At 52.3% G+C, this 21018-nt stretch overlaps 1 protein-coding gene across 2 annotated transcripts in view; it reads left to right on the plus strand.

The window, feature by feature from the left end:
* Capzb (capping actin protein of muscle Z-line subunit beta) overlaps positions 1-21018 on the plus strand; it is a 98442-nt gene that overhangs the window by 60426 nt on the left and 16998 nt on the right. For both annotated transcript variants that reach the window (XM_052177874.1, XM_052177873.1), the window contains exons 3-4: positions 8001-8122; positions 11374-11487. In XM_052177874.1, the coding sequence (XP_052033834.1) occupies positions 8001-8122; positions 11374-11487 (236 nt within the window). The remainder of the gene's footprint in view (positions 1-8000; positions 8123-11373; positions 11488-21018) is intronic.

The raw sequence follows: 21018 nt of genomic DNA on the forward strand, positions 1-21018 counted from the left end.
TGCCATTTTTCTGCAATTTTATATCATCTGCCTGTGCATGGGGATGTGCGACTGTCGGAGTCCCAGCTCTCAGCTTTCTCATACCCTTTCTCTTTGAAACAGCAGGAGCGTGTTCCCTCTCAGACTTGAAGGTACCCGCGGGTGAAGAGCACACCCCAGCTCCTCAGCCAGGTGGGCCTCTGTGGCCTGCAAGGGATGACCTGAGGCTGCTGGAGGGATGGCAAGGCCACGTGTCATTCTCAGGCGTGTATCTAAGAGAACTTGAAGTGGGTGGCTCCCCTTGGTCCCCAGCTCTCCATCCCAGAGGCTTGCCAGAGTTCCACGGGCCTTGCAGATCTTCCCCCAGTTACAGGGCTCCTAACTGTACGCAGGCCTCTTTGCCCTTCTGTGTTAGAGTTTCAGGTTCCATCGCTCCAAAATGCTTGTTTTTGCTTGGGGCCACTTTCCCATCGGCCTCCTGTTGGTTTTTATTCTGCTGTGCATAAGAAAGTTAAGTTTCTGTAATTGTAGAAAGGCTCTGGTTTTTGTTTTTGCTTGTGTCTTTTTTTAATTTGAGCTTGCCTTGACATTGGAAGGTGGCAAGCTATGCGCTGCGAACCTTCGCTGTTTACAGTGATGCTTGGGGGATCCCTTTAGAGAGGGGATCAAGAGCTAGACTTTGGTCTGTCTGCACTCCAGGAAAATGAACCAGAGTGTTCAGCCCCCCTTGGCTTCACTTCAGGACACAGGTGGCTTAGACAGCTATCAGGGAGCAGGTAAAGCTGAGGAGGTGGGGGCTGGGCTGGATGAGGGCATGACATGACTCATTTGCACTAAGACCCTGGTTTTGGCCTTGCCTTCACGGGATTTCCCTGTTTAGGATCTGCCTTTGGTGCTGTTGGAAACCAAAGCTTGGGAACATCTAACCAGGAGGGTCTAGTGGATGTTCCCTTAACTTACATTCTACATTTTGATTGATAAGGAAAAAAAACAAGAACATAAAAGTGAGTTAGAGAGAGCTGGGGCCTCCTCCAAAGACCAGAGACGGAAGGTCTTTTCTCCGCAGTGCTGGCAGACTCCATCCTGGGCAGGGAGGGCCTAGATTGTCTCATAAACAGGCGTGGGGTGGGAGACAGGTAAAGACATTTGATGAGAGTATAACATGCTCGGTCTCCTTCCCCTGAATGTTTGAACTAGGCCAGGAATGTGGGCTGGGCAGCTGGGGGAGGCAGTTGTTGGAGGAATTTGGAGTTTGCCATGCTTAAAGGAGCCAGGGCGTTACTGACTCCATACTTCCCTTTAAAGTTCATGTGCGGCTGAAGAGACTGCTCAGTTGTTAGAGTACTAGTTGCTCTTTCTTTCAGAGGACCTGGGTTCAAGTCTCAGGACTCACATAGTAGTTCACAACTTCCTGTAACTCCTGTTCCAGAGACTCTGATGCCTTCCTTCTTCCGGCCTCTGTGCACACTGTACATACATGATGTACAGATACTTATGAAGACAAAACATCATACATGTTAAAAAGTCTGCCAGGAGTAGTGGCACATGTTTGTAACAGCGCCCGGGAGGCAGCCTGGTCTACAGAGTGAGTTCCAGGACAGCCAAGGCTATAGTGAGCATGTATCAAAGGAAAGTTAGTGTGCTGGGGATGTGGCTCAGTCAGTGGAGTACTTACCTGGTTAGTATGCATAAAATCCTGGGTTCAACCTCAGCACTGCATAAATTGGGTGTTGTGGTGCATGCCCATAATCCCAGGATTCAGGACAAAGAAGCAAGAGGCTCACATGCTCAAAGTCATCCTTGGCTACATAGAAACTTCGAGGCTGACCTGGACGACATGAGACCATTTGCCTTGCAGTGATTAGGTGTAGCTGCTTAGCACTGGCATTGATGAGCGAATCTGACTTGAACACGGAGCTGGGAGATGCTGGTGTGACTGTGACGCTCCCTCCTGGCCCACAGGGTATGTAATTTGTATTTGGTGAGGGGCAGGGCCTCCACAGTTTGTAACTCACAGATACTGCTTTATACAGAGTGCTGTGAGCTTTTGAGAACCCTGTCCTGGATGGCCATAGAGATAAGAAAATTATCTAAGCCATAGCCATGAAATGTTCAAAACTGAGCCAGAGCTTCCTAACTGCTAGTGGAGCCCTAGGATAGGCAGAGGGCTGTGGGGCCCTGCTCCCTCGCCCCGAGCCGGAAACACTAAGGTGCACCATGAGTGTAACTTACCAGCCTTGGGGAACGTAAGCTGGGTCCCCATGGCTTGTCCAGAGGTCCAGTGCCATGTCCGTGCCAGGCATCTCATCTCCGTTAGCTCTGGGCCCTCAGTCACCAGGGCACTAGCCCACTATGGCAGCCGTCTAGGGGCAGGACTACTTTGCCAGCTGCCTCAGCCAGGTTCGTGGCTCACTTAGCATTTTAAAGTTGAGAAGGGACTTCACGCTTGACATGTACATTTAACAGTATTAGTAATGACCCTACAAGGCAGGGTATTCAAATGAGGTTTATGCTTTGTCTTTCTGCTTAGGAGTCTGGTGTTTGGTGAAGAAGGACAAAGGTGGGGCCTGGAGGAGCTGGGGTCACGCCCTGTTATGTGTGCTGGGGTTGAGCACTGAGAGCAGGTCCTGCTTAGTGGGTCGTGGGTGCAAACACACACTACTCTTCAGTCCCCTTCGCTGTCCTCCCAGCCTGACTGGGTGGGGACAGCTTGCTTTCTTGGCCTTCTTTCTGTCTTGCTGTGTGCCTTGCAGGGACCGTTCTCCTTTTTGCCTTGGTGTCTCTTGGAGAGCTGTGTGCTGCCCCCTCCTGTTTTCCTCACCGTTCCTGTCATTCTTGTGCTGTCCCCAGAGCCCCAGCCTCCCCTCGTGTCCTCAGGTTTCTGTACTGCCCTGGCAGTCTGGAGAGGGCCTGCTGGCATGACCTTCTCCTCTCTCTCTCTGCCCATGGCTGGACCATGCTGGCCTCAGAACTGCGTGTGGCCACTTGTCTGTGGTGGTGGCACTCGGTATTTAGTGTGTGGAAAGAGTTTCTCCCAGGGTGCTGAACACACACACACACACACACACACACACACACACACACAGTTCCCGGATTAGGCTAGTGATGGCAGAGCAGAGTTTGGGCCTTGTCTGGTTTCTCATTGTGTGCTGTCCTGGTGCTGCCAAGTGTGCCTCTAGGGACACTCTTGTTGCTTTCATTGTTTGATTTTTTTTTAAAAACATAACTTCAGGGCCATGGGGAAAACAGAAGAATCAGGTTGTAAGCAGAGCCCCCTGCTGGCCATCGGGGTCTCCGTCACCCACCCCTTTCGTCTGGAGTGGGGCGAGCCAGGACTCTGAGCAGCCGGGCCTCCCCACCACTCACTTGCATGTGCACCCGAATGGACAGGGTCTGCTTTCGATCCTTATCTCTCCAGTGGCGGGCTCTCCGCCAGCAGGCAGATCAAAAGATGGAATGTGTTCATTTGGCCATTTTAAAAAAAAAAAAATCAAGGTCCAGAGGTTCTCTTCTGAAAGGCAAGGGCGCCGGGATTAGATTATCCGGAGAGCTGCACCGCTCCAGCTTTTGTGCCTTTTTTTTTATTTTTTAAGGGTTCATCTCAAGTTTCTTTTTCTGGTTGAATGATTTTTTTCAACATTAATAACTAATGGAGAAGAGGAAGAGGCAAAGTGGAACCATATGACAGTGCACACGGCCTTGCCTGTGGCCGGAAGCTTCTGATTTGTGTCGCCTTTCATGCGATCAGCTGTTGGGTTAGATAGTAGGAAAATACGCCATTTGGGCAGGAGCAGCGCTGCGATTTCTCTCTCAGCCCAGCTGAATGGTGTCCCTGGGCCGCCTTAGATGCTGGCTCCTGGCTTGTGTGACTTGGGCCAGCTTGTTTCCCAGGTCCCATGAGCCTCTCTTTAAAGCAGAGGTCTGTAGGCCAGCAGGATGGCTCAATGGATAAAAGCATTGCCACTAAGACTGAAGACCTGAGTTTGATTCCCAGGTTCCACCTAGTGCAAGGAGAGGGCCAACTCCCTCAAGAGTTCTCTGGCCTCTGTGTCTGTACCATGGCATGGGCACCTTCTTCAAAAATGAGTGAGTGAGTGAGTGAGTGGGTGGGTGAGTGGGTGGGTGGGTGAGTGAATGAATGAATGAATGAATGAGTCTTAAAGAAAAAAATCGTCTCTGAAAACCTGTCCTGGGGACAAAGGGGTGATGGCAATGGCCTGGATCCCATGGTGACAGACACTCGTCTTTTTTATGGTTTATCATCACTGTTGTCTGGTTTTTCCATGTTGTCTCTGTGGGTCCCGAACTCAGTGGAGTCAAGCCTCCTGGGTAGTTTGACCACAGGCATGTGCCACTGTCTTGTCTCCTGTTAAAGCTTTCTTTGCTGTGCTTGGGCTGACCCCAAACCCAGGTGAGAATGCCTGGTAGTTCCTGCCGCTGCACTCTGAGCCCTCTCTCCTGGGCAAAGGCAGGTCCTGTCCCGACAGCGGTACAGCGTTACTATTCCAGGTCACTGGAAATTAAGTTGAACCCTCAGCAGCCTGGTTTGGCCAACACCATTGATGTTAGATGGATGTTCTATACAAAAGCTAATGATGGCAGGCAGTGTAGAGCACAGCCAAACAGTTTCTGCTGGCTCTGCTCCTCACTGCACTGTAGTACAAAGTAGACTCGGGTGTGTAGACCTGGTCACTCAGCTCATTCATTGCTGCAAACTCAGGATTCTGACACCCTGAATCCTGACACAGCTAGGAGCAGGACGAGCTGAGGTGGGGATTTAGATAATCGACTGGTTTCCAGAGCTGAGCAGCCACTGTTCTCCAGGATGCTCTTGGGCAGAAAGAGCCACTTCCATGCCCACCGCCATACCCACCCCATGCCCACCCCCATGGGGCCCAAGCATGGATTGAGAACCCTCTGCAGCTGATGGGACACGGTGCTGGGCTGGGGGTCCCCTCATGGCTCCCTAGGCACAGCATTAACCCAGGAGAGTTGACAAGGGCAGGGAAGAATAGTCTCTGCTGGGGGTATTAGGCAGCCAGCTCAGAAGCACTCAGGGTCCCGTGCCATCCATCAGTGGAACTCTGGGATGCCTGGAGAAAAGTGCAAGTCTAGGACAGGTCTGGAGGAGACATGGGGAATGCGGTTGAGTGTTAGATTGAACAAATAAAAAGAGCTGTCCTGTGTAACATCTAAGGCACGGTCTTCCTTGTGAATCAAAATTCAATTTAATGCAGCAGCCTACAGTTTCTACACCAACTCTCAATGGGGAGGGTTTTTATACAAACTAGTATGTTGAAGAGATAGCTAGGAGGCCAGTGGAGGGAGGACAGCATGAGGAGCAGCACTGACACATGGTGTACACACACACACACACACACACATGCACGCACGCACGCACGCACGCACCCCATGCACCTGGGGCAGCTGCTCCCTGGCCACACTGTGTAGTCTGCACTTGTTTCCGTAGTGTGGCTGCTATAGACTAAATTGTCTTTGACCAGAAGAGGGATTGATGCAAACAGAACTTGAAAATATGATCCAACTTAAGAACTTGTCTTTTAGGAACCTGAGCAGGCAGAGCCAGCTAGCTGTGACTTACCCTATATACCGCGCACATCCTGTGTTCTGCACAGTCACCATAGCTTTCCACCGTGTGCTGCCCAGGGAGGGGCTCAGTTGAGTGTCTGTTCTCCTGTGGTTGGTTGGGACTTGTGGGCTTGCAGAGGTCCAGGAGTATCTCTTCAGGGTGGCTGGTGGCTGGCATGGTTTGCCTGGTTCTGTCCTTTTGTCATCGCTGTGACTATTGAGGCCAGGCTTGGGCTGTTGGTTTGATGGTGATGTTATTTGTTTGTTGTGCTGGTTACTTGAGACACTGAGAATTGAACCGGGGACCTCACGCACAGTAGGCAAACTCGCCACCACTGAGCTATCTTCCCAGACATCTATTTTCTCATAACACAAGGTCTTAAGTTATTCAAGTAGGCTTGAAGCTTAACTCTACAACACAGCCAGTCTTTGAGCTTAGGATCCTCCTGCCTCAGCTTCCCAAGTACTGAGGCTTACAGAACTGTGCCACCAGGCCTGGGCATACTGATGTGGCACTAACTCATGATCTTAAATAATCCTCCTCCCTCAGCCTCCTAAGCAGCTAGGATTACAAAGGCACATAACTGTGCCAGCTAGAAATGGAGTCTCTTTCCTGGCAGGTGCCATTGTCTTGCCAGCCTGGCTGGTAAAGGAGATCTGTCCTCCCAAGCATCCCTCAGCATCCGCTGTCTGAAGCAGCAAGGCTCATTGAGGTACAGAGAGGGCCGGCATTGCTACCCAGTCAGTGGACTGAGTCCAGACAAAGGGGACTAGGAGGCTCAAGACAGGACTTGACAATCTGCAAGGAGACCCCATCCCCCCCCCCAGTGGCGCGAGTGGGTCCTCAGTAGCTGCAGCATGAAGGCCTGGAGCCAGGGTCATTTCACTGGGCCCATAAAGTTCAGCCAGTGCCTCAGACCTACCTACCTCATGGGAGCTATGGAGCACTCACTCCCTTCCACGACTAGGGTGTCCCGGGTGGAGGACTCTAGCTATAACTGAGCTGCAGTGGGAGCTGGAAGGAGCTACGGACTGTTACTGCTCACTGTCCTTAGAGACCAGAGTGACAGGGTGAAGGAGTTTGGGAGTCAGTCACCTAGTCCAGGATTGGATTTCTATATTCACTGCTAGCTGTTGGTGTGAACCTTGGACAGCTTAAATGATTCTGGGTCTCAGCTCTGTAATCCGTAAAATAAGGTAATGGCTACCCACGTCATGCCCTGGCATGGGCACTTAGGTAAAGAGCGTGCTTTGTGAGACCTGGTTCAACATCCCAACAGGCATGTAGAGGTGACAGATAGATGTTGCCAAAGCGAACTTTGAAAATGACCCTGCCTGTTGGTTGGGTTCTGAAAACAAGCCTGTCGTGCTTTGGGGGGATGGGGGGGGGTGGGGGAGTAGGATGTGCTTCTCCTTGGCGGGGGGCAATGTAAGTATAAGAGTTGGACAGTGTCATGGAGCAAGGGGTACTTTGTACAGTGGGCTGTGATGTGCCCTAGTAGTTCTGGCCTTTGGGAGGGGCATAGAGCCAGAGCTGCGTGGCCCCCCTCTGTTAGCCCCTTGTGGTAACCGACGAAGCAGGGGTCCTGGTAAACTCAGGCCCCGGGGTGAGAAAGTCAGGACGTAGAAACAGGGTAGAAGTGACTTGAGCAGAAAGCCATCCACTTCTACAAGGGCTGCCATCCCTTCCTGGAGTATTTTCGTGGAGACTGATGTTTGTGTTGGGAGGAGGTAGCCCTGGCCTGCTCCCTCAAAGGCTGTGGTGGGGATTGACAGCACCTTGTGACTTGTTCCAGCTCCCCACCCCCACCCCCACCCCCACCCCCCCCCACCCACCCCCCCCCCCCCCCCGGGCACCACAAAGCCATGCTCCTGGAACCTTTTGCTGTGCAGACCAGGAAGAGCTGCAGGTGAGCCGACTGTGCTTTGCTGAGGAAGGTGTATGGACATCCACCTCTGTAGCAGATGCAGCCAGCTGTGACAGCCTGCCGATGCTTGGCCAGAGGCCTGGAACGAACTGGAAACTCCTCCCGGCATGGGAGCCTGCGGGAGTTCTCCAGAGCCCCGTTATTCTTTGAGTTCTTCACATTCCTGTGTATTTGAAGTGTTTGCCTTCTTCTCAGGGCCTGAGCTGGTATTTTGTCCACCAGAGACCAATACCCAGCACACACATCCTCATACTCACAGACCACCCTAGTGGTCAGGTAATGAAAGCCACACCCGGGTTTGGAAAGAAGACAACGTTGGAAGTCACGCTCCACAACAACTCGCGACCAGGTTTCTTTATAGAGACGCGGTTGGTGTTGAGCATATGTGGGGAGGAACAGACAGATTCCGAATTTTGGCAGGGTACTACGAGCCAGATGTCAACCAGGACCTGAAATGGAGGTGTTCCTTTAATGACATTTCTCCCTGTCTTCTATTTCTGCCAGGTCCCCAGTCTGTGTGAAGATCTCCTGTCTTCTGTTGACCAGCCCCTGAAAATTGCCAGAGACAAAGTGGTGGGCAAGGATTACCTTTTGTGTGACTACAACAGAGACGGGGACTCCTACAGGTGAGTTCCCCTCGGCGGCGCACCTCGCAGCATGGGGACACCCGGGGAGCCCACCTACATGTCTGTCTGTCCTTCTCTCTCCTCTCGACTCAGGGCAGAACTGGTCCCCAGCACATGTGCAGGGGCAACCCTCGAGGAGACTTCCTTGAAGGTGATAAGCATGAGGCAGGCCAGGGAGCACAAGGCCCCAGTGAAAGCCCTCACAGGCCTGGGCTCATTCGGGTTTCCCCAGAAAGCCCTTGTCCTTGAGCCCAGTCTCAGTGGCCACTGGGTCTGCCCTTGTCCTTGAGACCATCTCAGTGGCCACAGGGTCTGCTTTTCTTGTTTTTAAATCTGAAAGCTCCAGGTGAGAAGCTGCTCAGTGGGAGGGCGGGGCAGGGTGGAGTCCAGCTGTCACCCCCCCCCCCAGGGCCTCACCCTGCAGGCCCCACCCCGACTCCCCAGGCACCAGAGGACTCTGGGAATGGGAGCCTGGGGAGGGGGGCAGAGGCAGGAAGGAGAGGGCTCGACTCCCCTCTCCCCTTCTGGATCTGAAACTTCAAGGTCCTCTGATTTTCTCCACACATTTCCATCCTGTGTTTGATCGTTGCCTAAATAAGATCCTTATGGCGAGGCCGCTGCCAGCAGCGCGGATTGAACCCTGTTAGCTGAAACAAGAAGCCTTCTGGGGAAATGAAAGGCCTGACTTTTGAAATCCAAGCATTCCTGTCCATCTGTCTTTTCTCAAATGACCTCCATTTAAGCTTTTAAATGTGTTCTGAGTGCCCCTTCCACCAAGAATATTCTGGGTAATGTTATGATTTTTCCCCTAGCTACAATTACCCTGGCTCCAGGCCCAACGGCTTGAAATGCCGTTGTAGTCAGTGAGGCAGGAGGAATGTGGAACACACTTACAGACTGCTTAGACTTCAGGCCCCGCTCTGCACGGCAGTGGATGCTTGTGTCCTAGCACGCTGCTCTGGGTGTGGGTGTGCGTCTGCCTGTCTGTCTGTCTGTCTGTGTCTGTCACTTATAGAGGTTAGAACCTGAAGGAGTCAGTTCTCCACTATGTGGGTCCTGGAGACTGAACTCAGGTTATCAGGCTTGGCAGCAAGCGCCTTTGCCTGAGTCGTCTTGCTGGCTCCAGATTGCTTTCAAAGAGAGCCATGGGCTGGGTCTCCTGTGCCGTGTGAAGGAGCTGGTGTGGAGAGGGGACTTGCCCTGCCAGGAGCTTCTCAGAGGAAGCAGGGTTGGGGAGGTGGGGGCCAGGTCACAGTTTTGGGTTCTTGCTCACTGCCCCACAGTGGAAGAGCCAAACCTCACTGACTTGTGAGTAGTGGTAACCGTCTGCACCTGTCAGCTGGCCTCAGAAATCTGAGGCAAGAAGCCTTGTGAGTTTCTCTCCTTCCTTCCTGCCCTCGACCTCCTCCTGCCTTTGTTCGTCGTCGTCATTTTGTTGTGTGGAGATAGGGTCTGGTTCTATAGCCCTGGCTGGGCTCACACGTGACTCCTGCACCTGTCTCACAATGGCCAGGGCTGTGGGCACGCACTGCCGCCTCAGCTCCATTTTTACTCCCTGTCTGCAGGACCTGCAGAGTCTGTCAGAGTGCCATGAAGACAGACATCCCACAGGCCCCTTTTGTCAAAGACTCAAGCTAGTGCTGGTCTTGGGGTGTGGTCCCCCCAACTCTGTTGGGGAGTGGTGGGTGGGCTTGAACTTGGAAAAGAAGTTTCTTGTTTTGTTTGGGAATTGAGTCTAGACACCTGAACATGGGAAGGTTTCTAAAGGCCTTGCTCAGGTTGGAGAGATGGCTCAGAGGTTAGGAGCACTGACTACTCTTCCAGAGGTCCTGAGTTCAGTTCCCAGCCATGCTCACAACCACCTGAAGTGGGATCGATGTCCTCTTCTGGTGTCTGAAGAGAGCTATAGTGTACTCGCATACATAAAATGAATTATTTATTTTTTAAAAAGGCCCCGCCCTCTGTGGGTGGGTGTGTTTCTGTGTGTAGGTACATTTGCAGCCCCCAAGGGACTACACACACAGCAGCTCAGCCCCCTCTCCAGCACACTCTGGACCAACTGTCCCTGAGAACACCGTACCTCTACAGCCACCCCCAACACCTAGCTTCCGCCTTTCCTGTGGCTCATGGCTAGACTGAGTACCAGAAAGAGATATCTGTGTGGACAAGGTGGGGGGCCAAGGGACAGCAAGCGTATTTTTTCTCTCTTAATGTTAGTCCCAAATTGAAAAGGTGTAAGGCTTAATGCCCCTGTGTAAGGAGAAAGGAAGGCCGCATGAGTCCCTGAGGAAGCAGCTCAAGGGCTTCTCTTGGGTGATCACACCTCCTCCCCTTCCCCTCCCCCTCCCCCTCCCCTCCATAGACTCCCTCACTTGTTGAAATTTTTACTTTATTTTATGTGTGTAGATGTTTTGCCTGCATGTATGTCTGTGTACCAGGTGCATGCCTGGTGCCTCTGGAGACCAGAAGAGCATGGTGGGTGCATGGAACTGGAGTTACAGCTTGTGAGCTGCCGCGTGGGTGCTGGAATCAATCTTGGGTCCTCTGGAAGAGCAGCAGTGCTCTTAATGGCCGAGCCATCTCTCCAGCCTCCTCTTTAGTTCTTCCGGAAGATGCAGCCTGAGACTTCCACCCTTGGGAACTAACAGGAGACCCTCTTCAATCACCTCCCATTTCCCTCAGTGACTAAAAGTTCTCCTGTGTGGCAGAAGGCGTTCCTTAACTGCTGCAAGTCTTTGGGTTGGTTCTCCTGACTCCCCAGGCTTCTGTGTACTTAACCCTGTGACTTGGGGCGTGACTGTGTTCCCTAGGGAGCCAGACACTGCATATCCCTCCCACCCCCCAGTGTCCAGGCTTACTGCCTCTCCTGTAACTTACAGCCATCTTCTTAGTACTTATTGTCTGAGGCCTGAGGTGCCTCTAGCAAGTCAGGGAGGTGAGGGGCACCAGCCGACCGCTGTAGTGAGCACAGAGGAATCGGGAAACACTATGGTGTCTGTGGCCAAGGCTCCTGCCATTCTTTCTATTGGTTCCTCGAAATAGTACACAGTAGCAAATGGTAGCCTTGTTTTCCGGAGGACGCAATGCTTGGAGCTAAGGTGTTTATGCATTAGTCGGTCTGCCGGCTCTTCCGGAACCTTTGCTTTGTACAACTCCAAAACTTGGCCCCTGAACTTCAGGCAGCTGAGCTGGTGCTGAGTGTCTCTGGGATGATTCATAGAACCGTCTCCTCCTTCCTCCCTGCCTTCCAGGTCACCGTGGAGTAACAAGTATGACCCTCCTTTGGAAGATGGGGCCATGCCATCTGCTCGGCTCAGAAAGCTGGAGGTAGAGGCCAACAATGCCTTCGACCAATACCGAGACCTGTGAGTGACCCTCTGCACGCTAGTTCAAGAGCTTCGCTGGGGGGCCTTGTATGAGAGTGTGGCTGGGCTGAGCTCTCTCGTGGCCGCGCTGCCTGGTCACCTAGCTTGCTAAAAGTCAGAGCTCCCCACGCAGACATGACCATGTTACTCTGTTACCATTCACAGTTGTGGCAGGTAAGTGGGGAGAGCACTTTACTGTCTCACATCCTCACTCTCTCAGTAACAGTAATGTGCTTTGGATACCACAGTGGCACAGCCAGCATGTCGCACTCACACACAGAGAATAAGGAGTTTGTCCAGGGCAGGGGCAGAGCTAAGACTCAAACAGAGCTGATCAATCACAAATGCACGGTTAAAGTTCAGTCTCTCTGTGAGGCTTGGGCTGACTGAATGTGTGATAGGTGTGTGTGAGAACACACCACAGCTCTTAGCTGTTAGAGCCGTGCTTGGACTGGAGCTCTGGGCCCATACTGATCGTCCAGTGCCCAGGGCAGAGTGAACTGAGGTCTCATGCAGTCTTTCTACCCTCCCCTCCTTCCTTTGCATGTGTGTGATGTAGGCATGAGTGTGTGTTCGTGTGCATGTACATGTGAATGTGGATGCACGTGCACGTGGAGGTCAGAGGTCAGTGCCGAGCATCCTCTGCTGTTGCTCTGCATCTTGCTGAAGCAAGCTCACCTGCTCGGCAGGCCTCACTGGCTAGCAAACTCAAAAATCCTCCTCATCTCATACCTCCCACCCCCCCAAACCCCCAACCCCCCCACTCCACCCCCCCCAAACCCCGCCAAGGGCCAGGGTTCCAGGCTCACACTAGCATGCTCAGCTTTTTACGTGTGTGCAGGGATGGAAACTCAGGTCCCCGTGCATGCATGCATCATCTCTGTAAAAGTAATCCAGTGTGCCTGTTTCAGCTCACTTGTGCTCTCATTTTGCACACCGCCCTGGCCCACGAACGCTAGGCCATTTAGCTGTGACACTTTTGAGGTTGGGCTCCAGAGAAGGCCGTGCTTAATCAATAGAATCTCATTTTAAATTAAGTTCTGTACTAGATATATAGTAGTGCGAAGTCAGTACAAATCCCACGTCTGGGACAAGGGTTGGCACACTCCCAGGACGTGCCAGAGAGTGACCAGATTAGGCTTGCAGGAGGAGAAGGCTGAGCTTGGTTTTGCATCTGTGTATGTGACCTTACGAGGTCACGTACTATGGACTGGTGGACTGGTCTTTCCATGGGCATCAGTTTGCTGACATGGTTTGGGGGAAGAGGCTCCTTCTCAGACAGACAGTCATCAGGTGACATTTCTTGACCAGCATGTGGTGACATTTCAGTGTGTCACACACACACACACATCTGTGTGGCATCTTTGTCTCAACCTACATTGAGGCTTTATATGAAATGTGTTTTAATGAAAAGTTACAAGGCCCCCTTGAGGAGGATGGAGAGAGCAGGGATGGAGAGAGCTGGGACTCAGATCGCCTTTTGCTTGACCTTTGCACAACCATTACTCTCGCAGTTAGAGCGGGGTTTTGTGTCTAAGGGGTCTCACATCTCCCGTTTTGCCCCTTTGGGGATCGCTCCTCCCAATGGTGCTAAAAGCCTGCTCTGGCTTTGTAAGTGAGTTCTTCAACCCGGGTGTCCAAGGGGAGTCAAGTTTCATGTTGCAGCAATATTGAGAGTCAGACAGTGATAAGTCAGTCATTGGTGACCGTGAGTGTGGCCGCCTACAGAAATGAATTGACATACTCAGAAGTACAAAGAAGCACCAGAACATGGCCAAGCTAGGGGGACAGTATCATCCTGCCTTCCTTTGCTTTCTGTTGCTATGAGAGAACACTGACTAAAGCCAACTTAGGGCGGAACGGGTTTACTTGGCTTATGGGTTTAGTTAATCCTTGACGGGGGAGGCCGAGACAGATCATGGAGGATTGCTGCTTCCTGGCTCTATTTTTGTGGCTTGCTCAGTTAACTTTCTTACATCTTCTGAATGGTGGCACTGCCCACAATGGCCTGGGTGCTCCCACACTTCCACATAAATCATTAATCAAGAAAATGCCCCGACTGACTTGCCCACGAGCCAGTCTGATGGAGGTAGTTCCTCAGTTGAGATTTCTTCTTCCCAGGCGACTGTGTTATGTCAAGTTGATAAAAGCTAATCAGGACACATTGTCACCCAGAGTCCTTCATTCGTATGTATGTTTGCTCGTATGCAGACAGCGGGGCTGGGGAGAAGAGCCAGTAGCAGACATTTAAGAAAGTCAGTGAACAGCTGGGGGGTGGGAAAGTAGTGCCGCTTGCTGCCTTTCCCGGAGGTGACTCTAGAGCTGAAAACTAATGTCCAAAGTCTAGGTGGGCAGAACTCTGGTACCAGTGTCCCCAGGATGCCACCCTGGACCGGCACACACCTGGTCTCTGAGATCAGAAGCAGATTTGAAAGCCTGTCATATTTCATAGCCTTTTATAACTTTGAAAGTTTCTCGCAGACACCTTAGAACTCTCTGGAAAGACAGCCCTCCCCAGGTAGCAGATAGGAGTGGGCAGTGCCTCTCTAAAGTGTATGTTGGGTCTCCACATGTGGGGAGCTGAGCTTCCTCAAGTGTCCCTGCAGAGTCCATGGAGACCACCCAGCCTCACCAAGACCTTTGAGGCTGTTTAAATTTGGTTTAAGGGCGGTTCTGAGTATTCACGGACATAACCATGGGTGTTTCTCCCTCATGTTGCCTTGGGCTGCCGGCAAGGGCCAGGTCTAGAAACAGCAGTGCTCTCCCCTTTGCCGCCCTTTGTCTCTGCTTGTCTCCTGGCCACATGCAAGGACACCGCTGAGACGCTTGGTTGGCTACTATGGTGGACATCTTCTTCTGTTCTAAGGAGGGTGACAGGATGGACTCTTCCTGCTCCAGGTGCCCAAGGCTCCAACTCTGCAGCTGAGCCAGAAGAGGGGGTGCATGCAGATGCTCTTAGAGAACAGGGGTCCCCTGCCTGGCTGGACACAGTGATAGTAGCTTCTCTCCACGTGACTGGAGGGAACGTTTGGGGATTGTCACGTGGGTCCTACCATCCATTGTCATCAGAGCTTCTCCCCAAAGCTCACTGGAGGGAACGTTTGGGGATTGTCACGTGGGTCCTACCATCCATTGTCATCAGAGGCTAAGGAATTTCCTAAGAACATTTGGGAGGACTTACATGAACTGATCCACCCCATTTCTGGGGCAAATATTAAGAAAAAGATAATCTTTTTCTCATTTTTTAAGTACGTAAGATCATTTACCCCCAGTTCTCTGCCTCTGGGTGTTGTTAGGGTGTCAGTGGCCCTGGAGACAGGGCTCTTTCTGCCAGGGCTTTGGAGCAAAGGTCTTGTGTGTCTAGGAGACCTTCGTGTGGCACTGAGGGTTTCCACATTGTTGCGGGGGTCCAGGGGCAGCCATGCCTCTCCCCTCATTGCTGCCCCTTCCTGCTGTGCCTATGCCACAGGAAGACTTGGCTGTCCCCGTGAGTGGAGCTTTGGAGCTCCCTGAGATACCTGCATTCGCCTTTTCATGTTGGCAGGCAGACCAAACACACAGGTCCCTGTGGGAGGAGACATCCCACCCAATGCTAAACTGTCCCCTGAGAGTCCAGGAAGCAGACTGGCTTCAGGTCTACTGGAAATACATGTATCTTCAAGCAAAGCCACCCTTTCCTGAAGGAAAACGAACAGTTAAATATCTGGCACTTCCAAGCAGGCCAGGCCCATGCTGTTCCCAGGAAGGCTGAGTAACTGAAGCCACGGTGCCCTGGGTGGGTGTGTGAAAGCAGGCCCGTCTTCAACTTACGACAGTCCCCTGTAGTTCAGAATTCTTGGATCAAGGCAAGGTACAGAGTAGAGGCCAGGCTTGAGCAACCACCTTCCTAGCATATGAGGAACTTGCTGGGTCCTTGTGGAGAACACTGGGCTTCTCCCTAGCATGTGAGGAACATAGGGGCTTCTTTGAACCTCAGGAGCCTCGTGTTCAGGGTCTAACTCTCCCTAATACTGGGAAAGCCACACTGGACCAACACATACAGGAGTCTCAGTACATTCCAAACAGATAAGGGGCCTAGATGCCGGGGTTTGCTGCCCATGAGGCCATGTGTACAGCATCAACACTGCTTATGGTCATGGTTGCCTGCCGAAAAGCCTGTGACCTTGTCTTTCTTCCTATAAGCTCTCCTTAGAAGACAGTGGGCAGGACGTGTGCTGGGCTGCCTCAGCCCAGACCAGCCCTCTCAGAGACGGGGAGTGCTCTGTGCCTCCCTGAGGGTCCTCGGCCGTGAGAGCCAAGGAGAGACTAGATTCTATCTTCAGGCCCCAGCTTTGATCCTGAGTCTGTAAAGACTTTGACTTTGTAGGGAATTGGAGGTAATCACCCGCACATGGAGTCCGTCTGGGCGGAGTGGCGGCTGGGGCCAGAGTGGCTGCCTTGCAGGCCCTCTGGCTTATATCTCCCATGGGGATTTAGCACACATGCGGGCTTGTGAACATTTCCCAATTAGGGATAAAGGGTTAGCAGTCCTCAGGATGGACAGGGGCAAGTAGGACCCAGGGATCCAAGCTGGGGCACTGCCTGACTACCTTTGAAGTCCCTTGGTTCCTGCTTCCTCTGCTCCCTGCCCCCTCCCCACTCTACCTCCCCGGCCTTCCTTCCCTCCGCCCAGCCCGTCTCCACCCCACCCCACCCTCATTTGCTGCCTTCGTCCTTTGCCCTCCTGGGTAGAATAATCACAATAATTTTTCTCTTCCTGGAGAGTACCCATGACAGCAGTGCCCAGATAGCACCAGGCTTTAGATAGAGTTGGTTTGTGAAACTACATAGAAAATGCCAGGTGTGCTTAGTGGGGTACCACCTGCTCTAGGTCCTCTTCAGTTCTGTCACTTCCACCCTGGTCCTGGGATCTCTCTCTTCCAAGTCCCAAGGAAGTTTTCTGTCATTGGTAGTACAGCCAGCTCCATGTAGGGAATGCATGCCAGCAAACTGATGGGCCACTGTGCAATCTGCCAGCAGCGGCCATCCTCAGCCCTTCCAGTCCCAGATCGTGTCTAGTTCTGACAGTCAGAGCTTCAGTGCATGGCCCGAGACCTAACTCTCTTGGGAGAAGCTTGGACATGAGTGCTCCCATGCAGGGCAATGTCTCCTCGCTGCTGGGGACAGGTCCTTCTCGCCAGCCAGAGCAGCTACAGTAGGCTGATAGGAGCCTTGATCTTTTTCATCACCTTGATCTTTCAGGTTCTCAGAGACGACAGGGACCTACCCTACTCCAACTCTCAGTTTGGATCTAGCCTGGCCTCTGGTTCTACCCCAAACCAGATGTTCTAACTGAGAAGGGGGGCTGGCACCGCTGGCCTCCAGAGCTGATTACTCCCATCTGGAGCAGACATCTTGCCCTGCGCTCTGCAATCCCTGGCTCTTAGCTCAGAGCAGATAATGCCTTCAAACATGCGGTTGCAATTTATTGGCCTTATAAGTTAATTTTAGGGGGTGTGCAATTGATTGAAATCAAAACTTAATGAAGGCCAGAGTCTGGGGGTCCAGGATCAGGGTGGGAAGGAGCCCTGTGTTCTTGCTTTGTCTGGGGTCTGAGAAGATCTTCAAAAGCTGTAATTAGCTTTTCTAATCAACCCTGCTTTCCTGGAAGAACTTTACGGAGTGAACCAGGGTTGACGTTCCTGTGGCAGCGCCAGAGGCCCATGAGCCTCTGCAGGAGTAGTTGGGGTGCTTGGTGGATGGCCTTTCCAGGCTCCTTAATTCCTGTTCTCAGGATCTGACATCTTAGCAACCCTGGCTCAGGGAGGGAGGGAGGGAGAGAGGGAGACAATACATTTGTATGTGAAAGCTTGTCACTGTAGTGTCCTAGAACCTTGAAACCACATCCCCTGTGCTGTGTGCTGTAAGGATGAAGGCCCTCAGGGTCCGCTCTGTTGGGACAATTGGAAATGGTTGGGAGGGGTTTCCTGGGGAGATCCCGCAGAGTTGGGAAGCCATGTCAAAGCTGAGGACGCCCCCCCCCATCCAGGGGTTCAGGAACCACCTGTGAAGGCATCATCTCATTCTGTGGGTCAGTACATGGGGGGTCGTGCCCTTTCTCACTGAGTAACTTGGGTATAAAGTTGACTTCCTATGACACACACTTAACTCTGCTTGCAGCAGTTACTGTGTAGACGCTGTCTGAGAGTGGTATGGGGCTATTTCAGTGGTGGTGGCCTTGGCGCAGTGACAGCTATGCCAACAGTGTCACAGGCCAAGCTGTGTTCAGCCAACACCCACATAGTAAGGCATCAAATAAATGTCTGGGAACTAGAGTTAATGATTCTTGTGAAATCTTCCCTTGGGGTACAGTGAGGACATAGGCAGCGCTGATGGTTCCTACCCTGGCAGCTGGAGAGGCCATCCAGCAGTCATTTATAGAGGCCATCCCATGGACTGGGCCAGGCTTGTACACTCAGCCACGATAGAGCCAGACCCAACCCTGCCTCACATGGCTCCCACCCAGTAGACTGAAGAAGCAGAAACAGACTACGGACAGACAAATGGACAGATGCCTGTAGCATCTCGTAAGTCCTGAAGATGAGGTGCAGCAGACACTGAGGGAGTCAAGAGCAGGGACCAGGCCTGACTGACACAGCTGGGGTAACCATCTGGTCTACCTTGCATAGATGGAGAGCTGGTCAAACACGCCTGAGGCTGTGGTCCTCTAGGAAGCCTGCTGGTAAGACTAGCTTTGGCTGGTGTGAGCCTGCAGCTCTGGGACCAGCCTGCTATCCTCTGAGGCATAAACCGTAGGAGGGGCCTGTGCAAAAGCTGCTCAGCCCTTTTAAGACCCTGAAGTCTCACTAGCTATTAAAGCTGTGCTTCTCCACCTGTGGACTGTGACCCCCTCTACAAAGCTCTGTCTGCAAAAGTGTATACATTACAATTCATGAACAGTAACAAAATTAGTTATCAAGTAGCAGTAAAAGTAGTTTAGTGGAAGGTTGAGGATACACTGTGGTAAGGACACGGGTAAAACTCTGGACCCGTTTCCCCCGCCTTCTCTCTCTTCCCATTCTGATGTCTTGGCTGTGAATACAGCTCTGTACTGGGTCCTGTGGCCCCTCCTAGCACATCCTTGGTCCGTGGTATTGCACAGCAGTGGAGAAGGCAGGGTGGCTCATGATTGTTCTCTGAGCAGTGGAGAAGGCAGGGGTCTGATTTAAGGGCAGTTCTAGACAGACTGCAGGGAGAGGTGCATGGTCCCACAGGCACTGGCTCAAGGTGGGGTTCTGGAAGGTTCCATGGCCTGGCATGGAGCCTGGAGCAGAGGCCCAGCAAAGAAAGACTCACTGGTTGGTCCCAAGCTTGGCTCTTCTCTCTGTCTGGCCAAGTGAGGTTTATAATTCAAGGCCCTATTCTTTCTAGTACCGGAACTGCGGGCCCAGGTGTGCAGAGCCCCCACAACAGGCTGAGGAAGAAGGGAGAGCCAGGTCAACATGAGGCATGCAACATGGAGAACATGCCAGAAAAATCTAGAGCTGTCGAGGCAGGCCAGCATGTAACAGTGGCCCTCTCCCTGTCGCTGCCCGTAGGTCTGTGTCTCCAGCTCTCAGAAAGCATCTTGCCTCCTGGGAGCACAACTTAGCACTGTCTGTCTGTCTGTCTGTGTGAAGGGTGGGGGGGCCACTAAGGACCCGGCCCACTGCAGCTGAGTTGTTGGAACTGAATAGGAAGATGGGCGGTGAGGACCCTCTCTGCCCCGAGAGTGGACTGAGCTTCCTGATCGCCCAGCCTAGGTCGCAGCTCTCCTGGGATCTCCGACCCACCTCCCATACCCCTCAATCCCCTGCTCTCAGATGGGTATCTGCTGCAGTTCCCAGAGTCCCTGTAGAACTTAATGTTACACCCCCAGGAGACTAGTGTTAAAGAGCTCACTCCAGTTCCCACCATCTGGCATTGTGAGACTACAGTCAGGGGTTCGGTCGCCTTGGTGTGTTGTGCATTGTCTGAGTTTCATCTACTTTTTAAAAAAAAGGAAAACAGGAGTGCATGGAAAGGCAGTTGGTCTATGAAAATGATCAGGGACTTTGAGTCCCCCCAAATTCTGGGTTCGTGAAGTCATATGGCCCTCAGTCACACTCAGGTTTCTGTGGTTCTACATGCTGGAATAAAACATCTCTCTGGAAGCCAGGCCTAGCTCCCCCACTGTCAAGGCTTTGTCTCTCCAGAGTGCCTTCCTCCCCGGCTGAGCAGCCTCCAAGGCAGACAGGCAGACAGACGGACGGTTGCTTGGGGCAGATGATCAAGGACAGAGTTCCATAATGCTCCTTAAGGCAGGGGCTTTCCTTCCCGAATTCCTTGTAAGGGTCTTAAGTGTCGTTTCCTGGCTTCTGAGCCACCAATGGGCTCCTGGCCTGCTCTGATTTCCTGGTGGTTTTCATGTGTACATTTAATTACAGCCTGAAGGTTATGTCACTTCTGCCTGCAGGTAGGATGTTGCACAAGGCCAGTCGATCTGGTGTGGGCACAAAATATAAGCCTTAAACCAGCCACTCCAGACAACCGTTCCAGCTGCCTACTTCTCAGCCTGAGACTTCCTTGGATTCCCTACCCTTCTGGCATGCAGTTTTGGTTTACTTGGGGTTATATGTATATGAGTTCACGCATAAACACGTCCATGTCCCCTTGTGTGTGTGTGTGTGTGTGTGTGTGTGTGTGTGTGTGTAGGAAAGCATTCCCTCGTATGTGTGGAAACCAGAGGTTGACATCAAATGTTTTCTTCTATTAATCTCCACCTTATTTTTTTGCGACAAGGTCTGTCATTAAACCCGAGCTTACTGCTTAGCCGGCCTGGCTGGCCAGAGAGCCCACACTGCCCTGGCCAGTTCAGTTCTTATGTGGGTTGTGGAACTCCCAGCTCACACGCTCACGCTTCCGTAGCAAGCACTTGGCCCACCGAGCCACCCCCCCACCCCCAAAAAAGGAGCTTTGGTTAATGGAGGTGGTTTGGTAATCCCAGCGCCTTGTTCAAGGCCTGGGCTCCACAGAGCCGGCTGCATTTCCCTGAGGAGTGTCCGAGCAGAGGGAGTGGCTGCAGCAGACGCAGTGACTGCAGCGTTGAGTGTAGATGCCCTCTCAGATCCCCAAGTTCCTCCAGTCACACAGCTGTTCCCAGAGAAGTCTTCATTTCCCTTCAAATCAAAAAACAGAAGGCTGTAAAAAGAGGCTGTAAAGGACAGCCGAGGCCCAGATGTGCACGTGTGAGCATGGCTGGCATTAAAGTCACACGTGCCTAAGCCGATCGGTATGCTTGCTCAGGGGATCGTTGCACCTGTGTGTACTGGAAGGAATTTCCACAGAATCCCTGCCCCTTGTCTGTGGGCAGACTGAGACATGTTCTATAAACTGTGGTAAAACAGCCGTTCACACACAAACAAGGGTGACTAGGTTTCTGTGTCATATCTGAGCTCAGCCACCCAAAGCCAAGGTTAATTTCTCTATTTTGTGTGTAGCCAAGACTAGCTCCCAAGCCGTGGAGGCGGGATT

This window comes from Apodemus sylvaticus, chromosome 3 (assembly GCF_947179515.1).
Source record: "Apodemus sylvaticus chromosome 3, mApoSyl1.1, whole genome shotgun sequence".
Lineage (NCBI taxonomy): Eukaryota > Metazoa > Chordata > Mammalia > Rodentia > Muridae > Apodemus > Apodemus sylvaticus.